The sequence below is a fragment of the Thermobia domestica genome, chromosome 14 (assembly GCF_964235325.1).
Source record: "Thermobia domestica chromosome 14, izTheDome1.hap1.1, whole genome shotgun sequence".
NCBI lineage: Eukaryota > Metazoa > Arthropoda > Insecta > Zygentoma > Lepismatidae > Thermobia > Thermobia domestica.
Window position 1 is genome coordinate 122,538,818 of NC_137467.1, and position 21,385 is coordinate 122,560,202.

The following is a 21,385-nucleotide window of genomic DNA, read 5'->3' on the forward strand; positions in this document are numbered from 1 at the left end:
GGGGTAGGCCAAGATACCTATTGCAAAATTTAGGGGGTGGTCCTATGTACCCCTTGGTCATTGTCTCGGACCAACCACCCGACTCAGTCGCAGCAAGTCCATTGCATATTATAGATAATCGTAGCGTAATACAAATTCTGTAACAAGCTATTGTCAGCATTATGACTAATATCAAAAACTAAAAAAGAATGTAAGGGTTGCGTTGACGTATCCGTTTGGAACGGCGTCCTGAAGCCACGAGGATTTTTATTCCGTAACTAACGGTTTGTGTCAACGTAGCAAAAGATTTGCGTTTTAGTTTCCGATAATAGGCATTATAATAGCCTAATTATAATTGTTTTCCTACATCTTTCCTTGCGATATGCTCTGCAATTTTTGCGTTGTCTTCTACGGAATAAAGTCCCACAGGTTCCAGTGATTCAGGCTGCTTATATGAGATACTGATAATTCTGAGAAGAAGTGATCCACATAATTCAATTTTGAAACCTGTTTTGGTGCTGGCGTAGAAGTGATGTGTAGTGAATATGGGAAGTGTCACAGTGTTGAAATTACATGGAATTATTTAGAAATATATATAAAAGTGGATTCTTTCAAGACAGAAATACCAATGCGAGTCAGAATTTTATAAACAGGATGCAGGGAAACGAAGGAAATTATCCTAACATGTCAGATGGTGATTCAATTGCTCATGATGGCAATCCAATTGTTTACTATGGTGTTTCGATTCCAATTGATTGCCAAGTTGTGGAGGAAGAAGGTAAAAAATTTCTAGTAATATTCTGATTTACTCATTATGTGGTATGTATTTGATGTGGGAGTAAGGGAGAATACATGGTGGTATGAGTATTAATAGTATGAAAATTTTGATTGCGCAAGTTGTAAATTCTTTTAATGGGCGGTTAGGTGTTATTACTGTCTGATTAGTGTAGATAATATTTTTTTTCTAATGTTCAAGGATGTTTTAAATTGTTGAATTAAGTGTGAAATTTATAATCTAATTAATCACATGAAACACCGAAATTAGACCGACTAGGTGCGAGCCATCACCAAAATAACTCGTCTTGGAAACTCTTGTTCTAAATTTTCCTAGTTGTGCTAGCAATGCAGGCCTACTTGTTTTGTAACCTACTTGGAAATGTGAGAGCCGAAGCTTTCCAAGAAAACAGCATAGAGAGTTAGAGCACCAAAAAAACAGTTTGTGCCATGTCAAGTGCCGGTCCATGTCCTTTTTGCCGGTTCAATGTTAGTGCAAGTAAAGTGTAAAGACATACTGTATTTTGAAGAACGTATAGATAAAATCAGGGCAGGTTTTTACTTTGATCATTTCAATCTATAAATCGAATCGCAGGGAATGATTTCGGAACAATTCGTTAAAGTATCACTAGGACCTAGTTCCTCACGAATCGAATTGGATGGAAATCATGGTGGTCCACTCTTTCTACAATTATTTTAAACCTGGCCAGATTCAAATGCTGATATATTTGGAACCATGATAACTTTCCATCTAACACAGTTCTAAATTTATCAAATCTTTAAATATGCATTGTATAATATAATAACCGAAAAAAAAAAAACTTGAACCGTCATATTCCATGTGTGCTATAAGGGGTGGCAAGCCCTTCTAAGCCTCTGAACATCAATTAAAATTTAAAAAAAATATTAAAACTAATATGAACAACTTACTTTACTTCAAAGGAAACAATCCCTCGTATCACCCGACCAGAACCAACAATGTATTTTAAAATGATGAAAAAAATAATTAGAAATAAATACCTGAAATTTAGTGGGCTAAATTTCCGCAGATGGCGATCTCGTATTAGACCCACAAGACCCCGTTTTTAACGTTGTATTGCTGTTTGTTTATTTTTATTTTATTTTAATACTAGAATTACTCGTATTTTATTTCCATGGTTTACTTTTAACTGTTAATCTAAAATATTTCTTATTTTCATATTTTCGTTGCTCTCCAATAGATACACATTTATCTGAGTTACATCACTGCGTGAAGTTAGTACCTTCCAACTGTTAAGTATTGCAGATACACACTATTCAAAAATAACTAAAACAAGGAATTTGTACCTTTTCTGTTTCCAACCAACACTAGAACGAAATTTTACTAGTATTATGTAAATAAACTTTTAGAGGGGAGTTTGGGGAAGAGTCCCCCATCAAATACATGTTCCTAGGACATCAAACATTTCAAAACGCATACGAAAACACTTCTTTTCTATAAGATTGCCACAATATTCATGAAATATGAATTTCACTTATACACTCTTACTGCCTTAGAAAGTGTTCCCTAAGGGAGGAGTTAAATTAATAGATGCAGAATGACTTAAGGAGGGTTGAGGGTTGCACTGTACAAAACACGAATTTACTTTAAAACTCAAACCAACTTGTGCTAGGTTGCCGCTAAAAAGAACAAATGCTATCTGAGTCAGGGCAGGAGTGCAGCAGAGAGCCCGAGTAGTAGCGGGGTGAGTCCGTAGGCACATCGGCAACAGTGGTTATACGCATAAACGAGGGTAATGGTAAACACTTTATATGGCATAACAACACATGACTTGCGTGCTGTACAGCTTTGCAACACTATTATGATCACCTTGTATACTGCTTCATATAGCATTTCGTGTCTTCCTTATGGAGTATTACGTGGTAAAGAACACACAGTCCATTTCATATATCTACCTTATTATACATGAAATAGGTAATTTTCGATGTTTCCATTACTTGTATAATCCTGTTATGACGTCAAGTAACAGATTTCTTCCGTAATTTTACAATTTTATTCCCCCATAAAATGGAATGCCATCCAAAATTTTGTCCCGTTTCACCACATTTGACCCAGATGCAACTCCTTTTTCATTAGTTTCCGCTGTAAATTTCTATTTTTCGTCCATTACTGCAGCTTATATGTCCGAGGTTAGTTAATAAAACAGCGAGTTTGAAACACTGCCATATTGCCTGTTTACCTAATATCGCATCAATATGCTAAATCATATAGTCAAGAATTTGACTTCGTTTTTCTGCTGAATTATTCACCACACACCGATGCCCTTTATTATCTTTTTTTTGTTACTCTCATGCTGACATTTCGGCTGATTCTGTCCATTTCCGTAACTTTTGTATTTCGGGGCCGCCATCCGCGGCAGTTAACCCGTTTAGTATGACAAATATAGTTCGGGAGCTTGATTCATAAATATTTTTCCCAGTGTTATAGCTAGAATAAAATTTCCTACTCTATAAATAAAGCCGAACTGTATCACCATTCCTTCTAAACCATGTACGCAGCTCAAACTCCTGGAATGGCACCAAACGTTATCAATATTTTGTGTGTATATTCCATTGATGGGATAGATGAAAGTAGAGTAGTGGCCCATAATTAAATGTCTCCACTGAACACTTAAGAACGAATAACTACTTGAAGAGAGTGTTAAATTCAAATTTCTAATATGTTCTTTGTCGAAAGGAACATCCACCACATTAAACATGTTCAGCCAGGAAGACAGCTTAACACGCAATAGAAAGGAACACGCGTGAAATGCATCTGTATCAGCGAAACACAGCACCTGACGTTAAGTCATATCCGCAGTTCCGTGCTCAAACAGCATAGCAACAAGCATTAACAGTATGTCACTACGTGACTCTTTACCAGCAACGAACCTGAAAATCGGAACCAAAAGATTCGAATCGAATAAAATGAATGAAATGGCCAAAGTGAAAACTTGCCAAAATTAGCTATAGACATGCAGCAATATATTTACAAAAGACTACTCTTCACTTTAGGCAATTCACTCAATAATAGATTCCTAAGGAAGTGATTCTTCTGAGCATTTCCTTAATAGTTCCGGAGAACCAATGGTACAGAAATCGAATCGGTCAAAGACATGGTGGTTTTGCTGTAATTCTTGCTATAATAAATTTAGGACCATATAACTTCCTCTCTTACCGTAGCCTTAAATAATCAAATCTTGAAGTATGTAATGTTTCAAATAATAATATAGACAAGTTAGCTTCGTTTTATAGTTGTGAAACTACGGTGTACTTTCGTGAATTCAATATTGACTTAGATGTATAACTTTAAATTTGTAACACTTTCGATTTTAGTAAATACGAGTGAAGATGGTGCAGTCTGCGGCAAAAAACCTGCAACATGAGCATGTAAGTTTATTGTGAAACGACCAAGTCTTTTGCTCCAAAATAAGTATGCAGGGGAGGACGTCGGGGTTTCTCCTGGCGTGATTCGTGCCACTTAGACTTTAAGTTGATTCCGTTGGCTGTTAGGCGTAGTTTCACATTAAACTTACATGCTCACGTTGCAGGTTTTTTGCTGCGGACTGTACCTTTCCTTAAGACGCTGAATCGATTCCAGAAAACAACTTGTCACTATGTAGTATAGTTTTTCTGTGGCGATCAACGTTGACACCAGAAATTGTTTACTTCTGCTACTTGCGTTTTGAAATGAGGGATTTTAGGAAATATATTCTTGGGATGCTGAATCGGTTCAAAGACCAGTGCTCGATATCTTAACGTTTGTACTCTATGAAAATCAATATTAAAACCGATAATACAGTCACGAAATAAAGAAGTCAGCCGTGCAAGTTACAGCAGAGATGAGAAAAATATTCTGAATCCTGCCCACGTTGATTTAACTCCATCGAAAGACGTGCTGCTTTAACGCGAGGTCTGCAAAGAAGCGCCTTTCCCAAGAAAGACCATCGTTTGTTTAAATGCAACTTTTAGTTTCGGTGTTAGGCTTAGCGCTTTCAGGTAGAGACAAAAGGAGTTCTTGAATTTATTTTCGACGAAAACAGGATAACAAGCACAATAATTCATAGGGTTTACCAGTGTCATTACGTCATAATAAATTTACATATAATATTTATGTTCTACTTTAGCAGTAACCATCTACCGAAGTACTTGGGCGCGATCTCCTCAAATTTACCAAATACAAAAATGTACTGGACGTTACTTCACTTGGTAGCTTCTGTTCCTTTTAAAAACAAAATCAGTGTCTGATTACGCCTTCGCGATAATTTGGTAATTTCGATGAAACTAAATTCGCCTTTTTGTTTCAAGTTTAACGTCCCATGATCATGCATCGAGGCTAAAGGAGATAAGAGACGATGGTAGTGAATGAATAAGGGCCGGAAGTCCTTTAGAACGGCAATGTCCATCTGTTGAGAGGTATCAGCAAAGCCGGTAAAATATATCAAGACGCTTTTTTTTTTTTTTTAATTGTTACAATGTCCCAAGAATAGGTTCCATCTTCTCCATTAAGCTTCTATTCAGATCGGAAATGGCAGAAGTCAGCCGTTTTCGTTTTGAACGTTAATCACCATAGAATAAAACTGTAGTAGATAACGATAAACTGTTTCCTGGAATCTATTTGGCGTCTCAAGAAAATATTATCACCTCCAACCATAACACTATTAAAATCGGAAGCAGCACTAGTATTTCCATTTTCATTATTCATCTTTAAAGCACCAAGACGGAATAGATATCGAAAGTCGGTTTGCCGGAATAGATTCAGCGTTCAAAGAATAGGTTTCGTCTCCTTCTTTTAACCTTTATTCAAACCGGAAGTGGTAGAAATTAACCTTTCCTGTTTTGATAGTTCATCACCGTAGATCGAAAGCGGTAATAGAAAGCGATAACAGGGTGTGTATCGGTCACGAAAGTCATGAAAAAGTCACGAAATCAGAAAACGGTCATGAAAGCCAAGAAAAAGTCACGAGATTTAGCTTTTCGGTCACGAATTTTTTTGTTATCTGTACAAATATAGTAAAGACTGGAAAATTTTGCTCTGTAAAACGTTAAGATTCGCCGCCAAAAATGTCTATGATCGGCTTTAAACGCTACCAAATCGCAAGCAAAGCATGGTTCTATCGCATGCATGAAAAATCTTTTTAATTCGCACCCAAATTTACTCTTGAGGTTGGCCTTCTGCTGGCATCGTTGAGCAGTAGCGAATCGCATCGCACTGCCGAAACCACCTACACATCTAAGCAGTTTATTCAACTGTGAGAAGACATCAAGTTTTTATCGCTCCAGGGGACAGCCTGTGAAAGTAGAGATAACATAGATAAATGCTAAAGAATATAGGTACTGCTATTAGTTTTTAAATGTTTCAAAATTTTATTGTTTGGTAAAGAAAAGGTCACGAAAAAGTCATGAAATTTCATTTTGGAATTTTAGTAGACACCAGGGATAAGCTGTTTTTTGAAATGCATTCAGTGTCTTAAGAAGTCTTTCTCTCCTGTATCTCTTTCCTAAAACTAAAACTGGAAGTAGTAGAAATTTACTTCGACCTTTATCGCTGTATGTCAACTGGAAATGGTGGATGTCTGTGATTTTCTGTTTCGATATTGATCACAATAGTGCAAAACGGAGTGAAAACTGTTTTCAGATATGGAGTTAATACTGTAGGAATAGGTTCCATTTTCGATGTTTTTTCCTTGAAGCGACCGGAAGTGGTAGAAATATACTACTACTTCCGGCTGCAATAATTATTCGCTTTAGCGAGAACGGTAATAGGACGCTACAAACGATATTTTATGTGGATGTAGTTTCCAAAAGTTAGAATATGTTCTCAACCGAAAGCAGGGTGGATTGATTTAAATCAGTCTGATTTAAATCACTTGATTTTTTAAATAAAAATCGTTGATTTAAATCGAATTCCGAAATAAATTAATTTAAAGTGAAAATAAGTAAAATCTTGTTTCTGTTTTGTTATTTCGATTATGGAAATTAATAATCATAATACAATGAGACTCAAATGTACAGTATAGTATGAAAACAAATGTCTTACAGAGGATGATTAGGGAAAAACCCGTTTTGAACAGGTAACGGAGCAATCCTGCTTTCTTCTTTTCGTAACATTGGGTTTGGTTGGGTTTTAAGTACGTTAACTATTCCAACGGGGAAATCACTATCGACATTTAAGAAGAAAATTCTTTTTTGTGCGTGTCTGTTTGTTTGTTCCTAGATAATAGGGTGTATTTAGAGGGGTCCTATCCCCTCTCCATTTTTGTTTTTTGATTTATAACTTTAGGCGAAATTTATGTATTTCATACCGCAAGCTAGTTCTGAGCTTTTAAAAATAGGCCCCTGCCAAATATAAGTAACTTTTGTGAAAAAAGTGTCATTTTGATAAACGTTGCTGTACTTTTTCCTTAATGCTTAATCTTTTGAATTATATAATTAAATTATTATATTTAAATTATATTATATTTTTAGGTGATAGGGTAGAATCTTCATTATTCGTTCATTCCATTCAATCTTCATTGGTACTTAAAAAAGTACCAATAAGGCTTTTTTTACTTCGTTTTCTTCAAGACTGGAGGCATTCTAGAACACATTACATATGCTTTCACGCCTTTCTGCGTTGAGGTATAGTGTGTGATGACGTCATAGATTTAAAAAGATATTTTTGTTATGCGTATTATTATTTTTATTTGGCGGGCTATATTTTGCATTCAGAAGACTGAAATTTTGCACACTCGTTCAGTGCACCCCTTAATAATTTTCAGATGTTTTCAGATCTCTGTGCGGAAACAGCAGGGTCCAGAGGGGCAAAAATGTTTTTAAAAAAGAATATTTTTAACAAAACATAGCTTTTTTCGTGATTTTCCCGCCTCAGATGGAGACATATGAATGGTACCGTTTCAAAGGCTGTTCTATTCTGAAGAAAATTATGTACGTACTATGCTTCTAGGATAAATAGGGATGTCTCAGGAAACTGTTATCTGAGATCCTGTTTTATACGGGAATCTGGGGTATTTGGGGGAATATTATTTTTCGCGGGCTTACTTTTGCATCTACAGGATTGAAATTTTGCACATTTACTCAGTGCATCCCTCAGTATTTTTCAGATTTGTTTCAGATCTATGCCTTAAAACAGGGGGAGGGGTTCACAGAGGTATTTTTTTTTTTAAAAAAAGATATTTTTTAAAGAAAATTCCTTTTTTCATGATTTACCCGCCCCAGATATATGATGGAGACATTTGAAGGGACCCGTTTGAAAATTTGTTTTATTCTGAAGAGAATAATGTACAAATCATGATCCTAAAATAGGATAAATAGGGATGTCTGAGGAAATTTTATATTACATCCGGGTCATCGTGGGAATGTTCTTAGCGCATTGTTAAACAATTTCCTCACCCTTATTACTCAAGATAGAAGCTTGAAATTTTGTACACACATTTAGTATACCCCTTAGTATTTCCCAGTTGATTTTGAGATCTGTGCGTTAGCACAGGGGAATCCAGAGGGGATCAATTTTTTTTTAAAAAAAAGTAAAAAAAAAAAAATGAAGATTACTCTCAGAATTTTCCGCTTCAGGGACATGATAGGGAAATGTGAATATTACCGTTTCAAAAGCTGTTTTATTCTAAAGAGAGTGATGTATGCACCATGATCCTAGGATAAATACGGATGATGCTGTAGATGCTTGACTGAAAGTCTATAATTTATCTTTAAAAAGAGCCATAATTTAAAAGGGTTAAGAAACATTGTTTGGGATTGATATAGGTTAAGGATTGGGGATAATTCAAAATTCAACCCCAATACTTTCACTTAAATGGCATAATTAGCATTTAATACTAATTCCTAATGCTTTTTCTACAGTTCGCGACTTGCATTATACGAGGAGAAAGATTTGATTTAAATAAAAAAAATCAACAAAAATGATTTTTTTTTTAAAAAAAAAACATGATTTTTTTCCACCCTGACCGAAAGTAATACTCGTAATGAATGGTAGATCTTTCTGTTCAATATTGATTCATATATAGTAATTAATCAGGGTTGGCAAAAAACATGTTTTGTTTAAAAAAAAAACTTTTTTTTTGTTTAAACCCGTTTTTTTTTAATTTTTTTGTTTTGTTTTGTTTAAATAATTTACTCTATGTATTTATACTACATATGGACAGAAATAAGTTTGTTTCGCCTTGTTATGCAACAACGGGGTTATGCTGGAAGGAGTCACATAGGCTTAAAGCGGATCCAAACCGCTTCTCGGCTTAAATCCGAGAGAAATTGTCCCCTGTTTGGACTTGGTACCGAGACTAATTGGCCACAAATACGAGAAGTCTGCTGACTCACGAAACACTCCGAATAAAAAATACGTTGTACTGATATTAACATACTTGTAATATAATCGTCAAGAGTCATTTCAGAAGAACAAAAAGATAAACAGTTGCACAAGTGAAACCATTATATATAAATCGGGAAACTCCCGCCTTAGCCATTGGGAAAATCTCGTTATTGCTTGGTATGGTCAAAAATTTTAAGGTCAACGTATCTAATCAGTACGTTAAAACTGAGGGATTAAATTACAAATTTATTATGTAGATATCATTCAAAAGAATTAAAACTGAAAATCCAATCCAAGCTAATGTTGGAAGCTACTTGCCAGTTTCTATCAATATTTCAGCAACCATGGTTTTCTTATGAAATAGGCATTCAGGAAAGTAGACATATACAATTTGGTGTCGTTTCATATGTTTAGGCTTAACATCTTTATGTAATACTGAGGTTATCAAGAAGAAGACTCGCTTAAAGTGACATCCAACCGCTACTTGGTTTACACTTGAAAGAAGGGTGTGGTTCGACCGAGAATTAAACGTAGGATGCCTTGATTAAAGGAGATGAAACAAATGCAGATGGTTAGATATGTGGAAACGTCACCATGAAGTTCACACGATTTAAAGCATTTTTCGTTTTTGTTTGTTTGTTTGTTTAAACCAGCCAACCCTGGTAATAATTATGAGACATATCAAGAAGATGTTTTTGATATGAATTCTGCGTCAAATTAACAACTTCCATCGCTCACACTATCCCTCTGTTGCAGCCGGAAGATTCACTATTGTTGATAAGTCTGCTTCAAAATTGAATTCACGTAGTTTGGAAGTATACCGTGATTTCACAACTGTAAAAAAACTTTTTTGTTTTAAATAATTGTTCACGCTAAGTTCTCCTTCATGGTTTGCATTCTTAAAGGAATCATTACTGTGCAGTTCGATGCTTCCATTTTCAATGAAATATGCCTCCCCTTAAAATATTCTCATAGGGGTATCCAACGTCCTGAAATTCACCTGTAGGCACTTCTGCTCTACACATAACTAAGTTTTATTATTGCCAAAGGGGTGAAGATTGAAAAGTTATTTTGGAAATACAAGGCTTTCTTCTAGAAAATGTGGTTTACACGAGAAAAAAAAAAATCAAAATGTGAGGGGGCAGATGCAATTGGACACTATTCGCTAAAAAACGTGCCTTGCATAAGAGTGACATGTAATCACAATTTCAGTTACATTAGCTCCGAGGAAGGGAGCGATTGCCATCTCCGGGAAGGTTTGCTCCTTCTCCGGAAGTGTGCTTGAAAACAACACTAGATAATTTTTGCATACAATAACACAAACACCAGGCACTGGAGAACGATAATAATGGAGTGTTGACACGCCTTTAGTCGATTTTTTACTTTTCGTTTAAATTTGAAACGTGTTTTGTTCAAAACTAATACAGGAGGGCTATTATAAAAGTGTATAAAGCTACGATTGTTCATGCATAGAAAAAGCAAATCCCAACTAAAATGTTCTCTACGTGAAATAAGGGTGATACACATTTCTTTTTCGCTGTTTTCGATAAGCAAAAGAATTCGTCTGAAGATTAATTTCTCCAAGGTGGTGTTTCCAAACATCCTGTATAAGTTTACCTATATGTTGATATAGATTTAATGACATTAAAATTTATGCGTGTCGTTAAATAATTAGAAAGAAACTTAGAGTCAATGCGTGGTTTGAACTTAGAATTTATTAGAAATGTAAATGAAGACGACACATTTATCGTGGGTTTGCCTAATTTGCCTGTATATGTTAGCAAGGACGAGAAAGTGAAAAAATGAAATGAAATCTTTGAGTTTTACGTCCCACGCGTATGCCGGTTAGGCTAAAGGAGACAGTGATGATGAGTAATGAATGAAATGGTGGAGTGAAAAAAGTGGGAGGAAACGGGAGAACCCCGAGAAAATCCACGCACACGGTGTTTGTCCACCACAAAGTTCACTTGGCGGGGGCTGGGATCAAACCCGGGACCCCAAACACCAGAGGTGAACGCTCTACCACTGAGCCACCGCGGCCCTGACGAGGAAGTGAATGAAACTAGTTAATTGAGTTAACAAAATTCGTTCAGACTAAGTATTTCATTACGTATGGCATTTCATTTTCACTAATTGTCATTTCTTAATTTTAATTGCAGATTTTTTGCCAGTCTATACTGATAGAGTGGATGCGTTGAAGATAGCAAAGAAATACAAAGGAGCGAGATTTAAATCTTTTAGATCGAGACAAGAGGCGATAAATTTTGCTACCACTCCAACTTACAGACTTGGAGATAATCCTGCACAAGAAACTACTCTTGGATCTGATCCAAATCTTGTAGGAGAGAAACCCAGCCCTTTCAAAGGTCCAAAGGCTCAAGACTTAGTAAAATTAAGACGAGCTATTGAAGGAGGTGATTATCAGTCAGTGTCTTCGCTTGTGTGGTCCAACCCAAGGTATCTGATAAGCAGTGGTGACACCCCGGCTCTTTTACAGGAGGGCGCTCGTTACAATGCTCTACATGTGGCTGCTAAGTGTAAAAATGCAGCGATTGCCGAGTTAGTGTTAGAGACTGTGTCGGATGATAGCTTTCTGAAGAAGCTTTATCAAGATGAATCAGATGAAAGCCGTAGAGAACGAGCAAGTATCTTACTTGACATGTATCTCAATACTCCTGATAAAGGACTAAATGAAACGCCTTTACACTTCGCTGTGAAATTCGGAGCAACAAAGGTGGTTGAAGTGCTTGTTAGTTACCCACAATGTGATAAACATAAGAAGAACAAACATGGTTACACGCCGCAGGAGGTGAGTATGTTGTATGACGTATTTACATATTTGTTAAAAGAAAAGGAGAAAAGTACAGTATAAATTAGTACAAGTTACAGTAGTACGTTGGTTTTCCAAATATACAAAAATAAATACATGTACAATTAGACGAAGTAAATAGCTAAATACAGTTAATATTATAAAAGTATTATTTAGCAAAATTCGAAACAAAAGAATTAAACTGAAAATATCCAAAGGAAATTAGAAGTCTAGATCTTCTATGATATGTGTGGTACCTAATATACCCGTCATTCCAAGGATGATAGGGTTTCGGATTCCAGAAACCTTAATGTCCCGTCTCAGGTACCAAAACTTCCAAACACTGCCCCCCAAAAGGGTTTTGGTCCTTAAGGCGAGCTATTGAAGGAGGTGACTATTATTTTGTTGACCTATTATTTGGTAGACAGTTGGGTCGGAATCTGAGAGATATTGCAGATAGTGTATCTAATTATAATTCGTAAAATGGACTCATAAAAGGTATCATAGTATAGATAAAAGTGTAGAAGGTCAGATAACGCATTAGTTTTGTTTGAATGATGTACGAGGTGAATGCAGTGACATAAATTCATAAGGAAACCAAATTTTACATGTTATAGCTTGTTGATGTGTTAAGGTTTAAAAACCCAGAAGTACCGTATTTTGAAAATGTTGGCCTATATACAGTTTTCTGTGACCAATTATCGCTCAGTTGGAGTGTATGTGTAATGCTGGTCGTTACTGTTCCAACGAGCAAATATTGGGCACACGAAACCATCATAAATACGCTTCAAAGAATGGTATTTTTGCATTTTTAAACACCTTTGACATATCAAGAAGTTCTAAAGAACTATAAAATATGTAAAAAATTTTTTTCAATTTATATCACTGCATTACCCTATATGTCTTTTTTTCCACTTAAATCCAGGGAGTTCGAAAACTTTTGAACGGTAGATAAAGGCTTACATAAGCAAATGCTTGTGTGGGAATCAGTTTGTGCAAGCCAGCTGGCTAGCCATTAATGTAGACTGGACGTTACTTCTGCAATATTGCTTTAGTTGTTCACTTATGGTATTTTTTATTCATTGTGTAACTAGTTGTGTGCAAATTTTCGTATTATTGTTCTCTTTTATGTGGTAATTTATTGTTTGAACTGTTTTCGCTATATAATGTGTTTTCATATATTATAGATTTAAGTTTTGAACTAAGTTATAACTGATTTTTATAAGATCTGTACAATGATATCTTTTACTATGTTCACAGGTACACAGTTTTAGTATTTGTTGGCTGTGTAGGAGAAGTAGGGGACATTGTCAGTTATCTAGTTTTGTCAGGATTTAGCAGTTACATATTACTAAGCCATAACCATATTTTTCTCAGTTCTAATTCAGCTTTTAAGAATGTTTCCCATATCTTGCCAGAACAATTAGAAAAGTATCATCAGGAAAGATTATGTTTGTCTACCCATTTTTGGGTTACAAAATCTTTAATCGATGTTTTAAATGGGAGCATACTTCACACCCTCAGAGTAAAATTGTTGTATCAATTTGACTGGCAAGCCAAATAAAATAAGTAAATTTATCCTTTCTGTGTTTGGGAATTGTAACGTTATTTCAATAGTATTACCGGTAATTATCGTAGAGAAGACCTTTTTTAAGTACATAAAAATTACAATTATTAAGCATTAAAAATTAATTACAATGTAAAACCTATTCTGAGTTATAAGCGTCTTATTCTTGGAATGCAACTTCTTTCATTTGAATTGATCTGAGGAGATAACAAATCCTTGAAAGATCCTATCGTTTGTTTCTTATCAGTTTACGTTTTTCAGTATGATGGAGAAAATAATATTATAGTAACTTCGACATTCTACCTAAGTCTGTATTGCTGTCTTCAATTTACAAAATAATTCTCTTATCTGAATCAATTTTATACTACTTTCCTTTACCATCACAGCTTGTATTTCTTGTATGTTTACAGTATAATCATATGTTCAGTACATATCGAAATCTCCCAAAAAATCTCAGATATGCATCTTCAAAAGTTCAGGTTCAAACTTGTGGACCCTTGAACAGGCAATTGTCTGAATCTAGTGATGTGATACATATTAGAAAGTTTATTTTATTTCCTTTGAATTAAGACTTGAATCAACTTTACGTTAGTTAAGCCAGGAGCAGCGATGAATTAAAGTTCGCGATATTTGCGAAAATTTTACCTTTTTTTCTAGCTTTCTTTTCTAATTTTCGAGCCTCTATGACACAAGAGGCTAGAATTTGTCACAATATCATTGCCTCGGTCAGAAATTCCAGTTCTATTTATTGATTATACATGGAATGATCCTATCATGACGCAGAAACTATTGATATATGTATCGGCCGACTTCATAGCAATAGGATAAAACCAAACGTTCGTGAATACATCTTTTTACCATTTGCAGTGATTCCTTTTGTACTCCGTCTCCAGTTATAGCATTCAGAATTTAGTAACATACTCCTTAAAAATAGAATACAATATCTTCCTAACAGTTATTTTTATTCTTATTTATTTTATTTGATATTTATTATTATCCATAGTTCTGTCTCATGCAGCCAGACATGACTTATTATACTGCATGGCTGCACTGTCTCCATACACATCATTTCATATATCCATACTACTCTAACGTTTAATATCAATAAACAGGGTTGGCAAAAACCATGGTTTTTATTGAAAAAAACAAAAAAATGTTTTTTTTTTTTTTTTTGGTTTGAACCAGGTTTGTTTGGTTTAAATAATTTGCTCTATATATTCATATCATATATGGACAGAAATAAGTTTGTTTCGCCTTGATGTTATTATGCAACAACCGGGTTATGCTGGAAGGGGTCACATAAGCTTAAAGCGGAACCAAAACCGCTTCTCGAGTTACATCCGAGAGAAATTGTCCTCCATTTGAACTCGGAACCAGGACTAATTGGCCACAAATGCGATACGTCTGCCGACTCACTCACGAAGGAATCCTGATAAAAATGCGTTGTACTGATCTTTACATGCTTCTTAATATAACTGTCAAGAGTAATTTCAGAAGGACAAAAAGATAAACAGTTGCACAAGTGAAACTATTATACAGAATTACATATGGACAATTTCAAAGTACTACGGAGTACAGACAGGGTTTGCCCAAATGGGCCCAGCCCGAAAAAACCCAGTGGTTTTTTTCGGGTTGGACCCACCTGAAAAAACCCACTTTAAAACCCACCTGGGTTTTTGACCTGTTTGTTAGTATATTATTGATACAACTAAGGTGATCACATTGTAAGTGATTTTTATCAGATTTTAGACTTTCCTTGGGCGAATTATTAGAGGCTTTCACGTTAAGGTATACAACAACATTCAGCATAAGACCTTTATAAGTTCTGAATGCACTAAATGAATTTTAAAAAAGCTTACCTCAGCTTAAGATAGTTATAGAACAAATTAATGTATGGATTATGCTTATAGCCTATTTGAAGTAAAATAAGCAATTTTGTACTTTAGAAAATATTTTCCGTGAATAGTATGCTCGTCGACTTGTCGACACCGAAGGACATTATCACTCATACGTTTGACGGGTTTAAGGTCATAGGTGCCGGTATTAATAGTACATATGTAAATACATTAGTAAAACTATTAGTATTATTTCTTACCTTTGATGTAAAACACAAGGTTCTTCAACTAAAATTTGTTTTTCCAATAATAACAGTTTAATTCAGTCATTTGTTGCTACTCTTCAAATAAGCATTCTGTAGAATCAACACCAGCAATAGTGTAAAAATTCTTGTCAAATTTAAGAAGCTTAATGCTCGGGGTTCCGAAGACTATGTAACGCTTACTATTTCAAGTGCTGAGTTCAAATTTCTGTACTGGTGGAAGTTTTGATGTACACGCCGTGAAAGAAGTGCTCGGGAAATTCCCGAATTAAACGCAGAGGGATCGGAAATGAATATTTCAACAATAAAACTATTTATTTTACGCTTAAGCCTGCCATACGTCCCGTACAAAACGGGAGTGTCCCGCTTTTGGGCCCGAGTGTCCCGCCTCCCCGTAAATTTAGTTGGGACAGCGAAATATCCCGTATTTTAACTCCGTTCCATTTCTGCTATCAATATCAGCTTATTCGAAAAGTAAAAAACAAAAAATTCTGACATTGGCTGGGAATCCTCTCATAATTAGTTAATGAACAGTACGCTGTTGCATGTAACAGTTTCGAGGAAGCTATAACACCACCCTGTTCGACTTGGTAGCGAGCGAAATTTGCAATGCTACTTTTACCATTGCACTTGATGGAAACTCGGATATTCTCCGCAACATTAAAAAAAAAAAAAAAAAAATGGCTTTGAGTGTTTCTACATTTACAAAAAGGGAAGATGACTAACCTTTTCTTCAGCAACACATTAGATAAGTTAACAAGAATTATAATCTTTTTCAGAGGCTAGGGGAACAGAATTGTGCTTTGGTCTAGGTCTTAGAAAATTGTAAATCCGGTCCTGACAATTACACACGACACAAGGAGAAAAATCAGATTTTCATCAGATTAAATTGACGAACGTAATTTTGGCAGATACAGCCATGTAAATAAATATTGCTAAACGCGCAAAAATATTGAAAATAGATTGTACCACTGATTTAAATAATTTGCATTTTGTTTTCCTGTAAAGCTTTTTTATAGCACATGCCTATTATATTATTGAAAAAAAAAAATAAATAAAATGAAATCTTTTAGTTTTAGTCTCACGGTTATGCCTGCTATGCTCAAGGTGACAGTGATGATGAGAAATGAATGAAATGACAGAATGAAGAAAGTGGGAGGAAACGTAAGAATCTCGAGAAAACCCACGCACAAGGTGTTTGTCCACCATAAAGCTCACTTGGCGCGAGCTAGGATCGAACTAGGAACCCCATGCATTAGAGGTGAACGCTCTACCATTGAGCCATCGCGGCCTATTATACTTTTGTTCATAACCGGGCTACAGTTCATTGCATTGTGTTGGAAAGTTGAGGAAGGGGGGATCTGAGGTGTCCCATGTTCTCATGGAGAAAATATGGCAGGTTTATTGGAAGATGTTAATTTCATATAAGACATTTTAAAACATTTATGTATTTCATACAACATGAATTGTATCTTTGTTTTAAATTAATAGACCCCTTTTGGTATTCATATTTGGCGAACGTCAGTCAGGCTTCTGGATGAATTGATCTACATTTGTTCGTTTGTCTGCCGAGCTCCTTCATGGCTAAGCGGTTAGTGTACGTGTCTTCAGCGTGGGACCCGGGTTTGCCTCCCGGAGGGAGCTCATGTGGTTCGGATTCCACGTTAATCAGTAGGTCCCGTCTCATATAGCCTAGCTGCTGAAAGGGACGTTAAACACAAAATCAACTCAACTCGTTTGTCTGCCTCTACCACACACACTGCAGGGTACAACTTTTGGCCTTTTAAGTTAAAATTTTCAAAATACAAGCACGAGACACGCTAAATTTTTTGTATAGATTTTGGCGGCATACCAACGTAAAATATCAAAATGGCGGCCATTTTTTCAAAACAGCGAGTATCCACGCTACGAAGCGCAATTTTCAGTCTTTTAAGTTGAAATTTAGCACGAGATATGCTAAATTTGCTGTATAGATTTTCTTGGCGATCGAATGTAAAATTTCAAAATGGCGGCCATTTTTTTTTTCAAAACAGCAGTAAGTAGAAAATTGTTGCAAGTTGTGACAATAACAATCTTGAAATATAAATCACATTTTAACACTTTTACCCCAAAGACATTGAAATATTTCGAAAAAACCCGATTAAACCCGAAAAAAACCAATTAAACCCGAAAATACCCGTATGGGCTCAGGTGGGTTGGGCTTTTTCAAAAAAGCCCGGGTTTTTTCAAACCCTGAGTACAGAAGAACTAATTTAGTTCAAGTTAGTTAACAATGACTTTTATTGGTCCAAATTAAAGAAATACAACGACTTAATTTGGATATCAGTAAGAAAAGTGAATAAAGATACGAATTATTTGAGTCCACTTTGGCTCACTCATTTATAAATAAATAGATACCAAAAATACTTCTCATTTCACTAAATGCCTCTCGTGGGGTCTGTATGACACCCCCCCCCCCCTACACACAAAGTATGGCATTTCGATGTATTTTATCAATAGTAAACATTGAAACGAAACAATATTTAGAATTTTTCTTTGATTGCAATTACATAACAATAATAACAACTAAAAAAAAAAATCACAAAAGGAATATTCATAAACTTATTAAAAAAAATGCTTTTGTATTATAATCTCTTTGAGTAATGAATAGGAAATTTAGGACTGAATATAATACGAATAATATACGGGAGCGAAACGTGATAAACCACAGATGGGTGTTCATCAAGATTTTACAAACACTTACATTTTTACGAACATTTTTCGTTTTTTGGTTTAAACCACCTTGGTTTAAACCAGCCAACCCTGTCAGTAAATATACTGTATTCAAAGTTATCACCGACAGCCTCCTTCACTAATTTCTAAAATTTTAACCAGTTCCATTATTAATCTTTTCATCTTTCCGTATAACCTCTGGATGTGTCGAATCCCATAGCATTTCTTGCATCTCAGCTCTTGAAAATTTTCTTTTCCATCAAAATTGAGTGTGACTCATTAAATAATAATATAGTGTGCTACCAATCCGACGTACAGGTTTCGTGTTTTCTGCAGGCTGTTCCATTTTATCGGTACATAGAGTAAAACAATGGTCATCTTCTTGACTAGACAATAAAGTAAAACATTCAAATGTTCCGCCTATGGTTTTGAATATAATGCCTTAAAATGAAAGTCCAGACAGGTTTATTTTAATCCGGTTGTATATTCATCACATTGTTAAAAGTTCCTTAAGCAAACTATAAGGTACAACCCTCGATGAATATAATATAGTGGCAGAAGATGGGAGTATTACTAAGTCCTGATTTCAAATAAAGGAATTAAAGTCTCATTAACAGTTTATGGTAAATTTTGTGTGTTTATTAAGTTTAGTGTAAAGGGACAAGTTTTGCCGATAGATGACACCACAGTCTTCGTATCTCTTCCATGTATTTTTTACCTTTCACGAAAATTTACAATTTCTTTTATAAATTTCAACCTAGAGACTTCAAATTTCTAGAGAAGGAACTTCACAACCTATTAAAGGGAACAATCCGTGTCGATTTTTTTATTTAGAATTTTCTTCATTGTTGAAACAGTTCCATTGTTAAAGGTTTGGATATCCATTTCAACAATCAAGCCATTTCAACAATGAAGAAAGTTCTAAATAAAAGAATCGGCACGGACTATTGCCTTCGATAGATTATGAAGTTTCTTTTCAAAAAATTTGAAGTCTCTAGGTTGAAATTTGTAAGAGAAATCGTGAATTTTCGTGAAAGACAATAAATACATGGAAGAGATACGAAGACTGTGGTGTCATCTATCGGCAGAAATTGTCCCTTTAAACCAGCCTTAAGCTTGAATTTCTTGCATCAATTATATCAAAAATTGATCTTAATTGCAGATAAACAATTTATTTTTTTTCTTGTACCACATCGTTAAGCGTATAAGATTTAGACACTTCTAAATAACGTACATTGAAAGCTGCCTGTATTAAATTAAGAGGAAGGATCAGAAATCAAGGTTACAAAGACCAATATTTCTGGAGTTTTGTCTGTTATAAAGAAATGAGTAGTGTGTGGTAATTTTAATACATTGGGTGGCAACTGTACAAAGTTTCAGCAATCTGCCACCTGTGCCGCTAATTGTTGGTAAACACAAATGGCGACTCGTTTGGAAAACTGGTCTCGCGAAGAAGTCCGCTCAGTTATTCCATTTCTGGGTGCGAAACATTTAACCGCGGGTAAAATTCACTGGCAACTGGTAAAGGTTTACGGAGAGACTGTAATGTCTCGTCAGCATGACGCAGAATGGTGTCGAAAGTTTGTGTCTAATAGAGAAAACAGCCCAGAAGACCACTACGCTGTTGAAGCAGCTTCTGGGACATCATTGACCACCCTTCCTACAGCTCAGACCTCGCTCCAAGTGACTTTCAGCTGTTACCGCGCTTCAAAGAGCATCTAGGAGGCCGTCGCTTCGCTTCTGACAAGGAGGCGAAACACTTCGTGGCAAGGACAGGATCTTTACCAGGAGGGAATCTTTAAACTCATCCCAGGATGCGGCATGTGCCTCAACCGATATAGAGACTATGTCGAAAAGTAACCTAATGTATTGTTTGCTATATTGGTTGTATGAAATAATATATTGAAGTTTCACTGCGTACTTTGTAACCTTACTTTCTGATCACTCCTCGTAATTGAGTGTTGAAAATTAATCACATTTCAAAATCATAACAGAATATATTCTTGAATAGGAAAGAGTTTGGAAAGATTTTTGGAATAACTCATAGACAATAGTGTAAAGAAGACCAGTTTGAAATCTTTATTCGTGAATTTAATATATTATTACTCTCTTCCAGTTGATTTGTAGTCGAGTGACAAACCCAAGTCAAAGTATGGTGGTAGGAATTAAAAATTTGCTGGATGAGCGTTATTTTGTTCCTGTTTTACGATCGAAAGATAATGAAATACAGCCTGTGATAGGAGATCCTTTCTCTCCAGACAATTCCATTGATGACAATTTACAAGGACAGAAGGTATGGTATCTTTCTTTACAATCATTTTTTTCAATCTGCGTATCTTTGAATAACTGTAACTATGCACAATTAATTTCTTGAGTTGGAAATTTGTCACCGTTGAAATACATACCAACTAATTACCGAATTGTAACTACTATTCCGAATAGTGAATTTGACCTTACTATCACACCAATTTTCTAGTAACGAAGCGCACACTCTGGTAGCGCAAAACTACGGGTCTAGGTAGTCCGTCAGTGGTGCGAGTGGTGTGAACGATGGGTAAATACCGAGATTTATCAGATAATTACGACAAATATTTGATCGTGGGGTCCCCGAAGGCTGGTACAGATTGCTATGGTGGAGTGTTAGAGGGCAGTTGTAGTGGTAATACATCAAGAATGGTGTCAATGAGGGCATGTAATGAATTGTCAGCGGAACTGCGCAGGGTTGGCTGTCGGAGTAAGCTTTGTATTCAGCTACTGAACAAGATTCACGGGTGCAGCACGGTGGTTCAGCTGACAACGTAAAACACCATGTAACCATGCGTCGTACATTCACACATATGAGCATTACAGCAGATGTTCCTGGTGTCAATGTGAATGCAGCATTAAACCTCCGAGTTCCAGAGGCCATAGAGTTATTAGTGAAGTTTTCTTATTGTACGAGGTGCACACCAAAAGTACGTGCCATTAAGAACTGCGACGCCGGACACCTCCGTCCTTTATCTCTTAAGCAGTTTAGGGTTTGTTTACTAGATGTCAGCAGTTGAGTCAGTTCCTGAACAAGTAAGACGTGTTTCTGATACTGCCCGGGAACATGGAATTTTCGCA

At 35.7% G+C, this 21,385-nt stretch overlaps 1 protein-coding gene across 1 annotated transcript in view; it reads left to right on the forward strand.

Moving 5' to 3' along the window:
• The first annotated feature begins 467 nt into the window (after positions 1-467).
• The window catches only part of Ankle2 (ankyrin repeat and LEM domain-containing protein 2), a 72,307-nt gene continuing 51,389 nt past the window's right edge, over positions 468-21,385 (forward strand). The window contains exons 1-3 of the mRNA XM_081738795.1: positions 468-757; positions 11,254-11,903; positions 20,397-20,573. Coding sequence (XP_081594921.1) covers positions 553-757; positions 11,254-11,903; positions 20,397-20,573 — 1,032 coding nt within the window. The 5' untranslated portion in view covers positions 468-552. The remainder of the gene's footprint in view (positions 758-11,253; positions 11,904-20,396; positions 20,574-21,385) is intronic.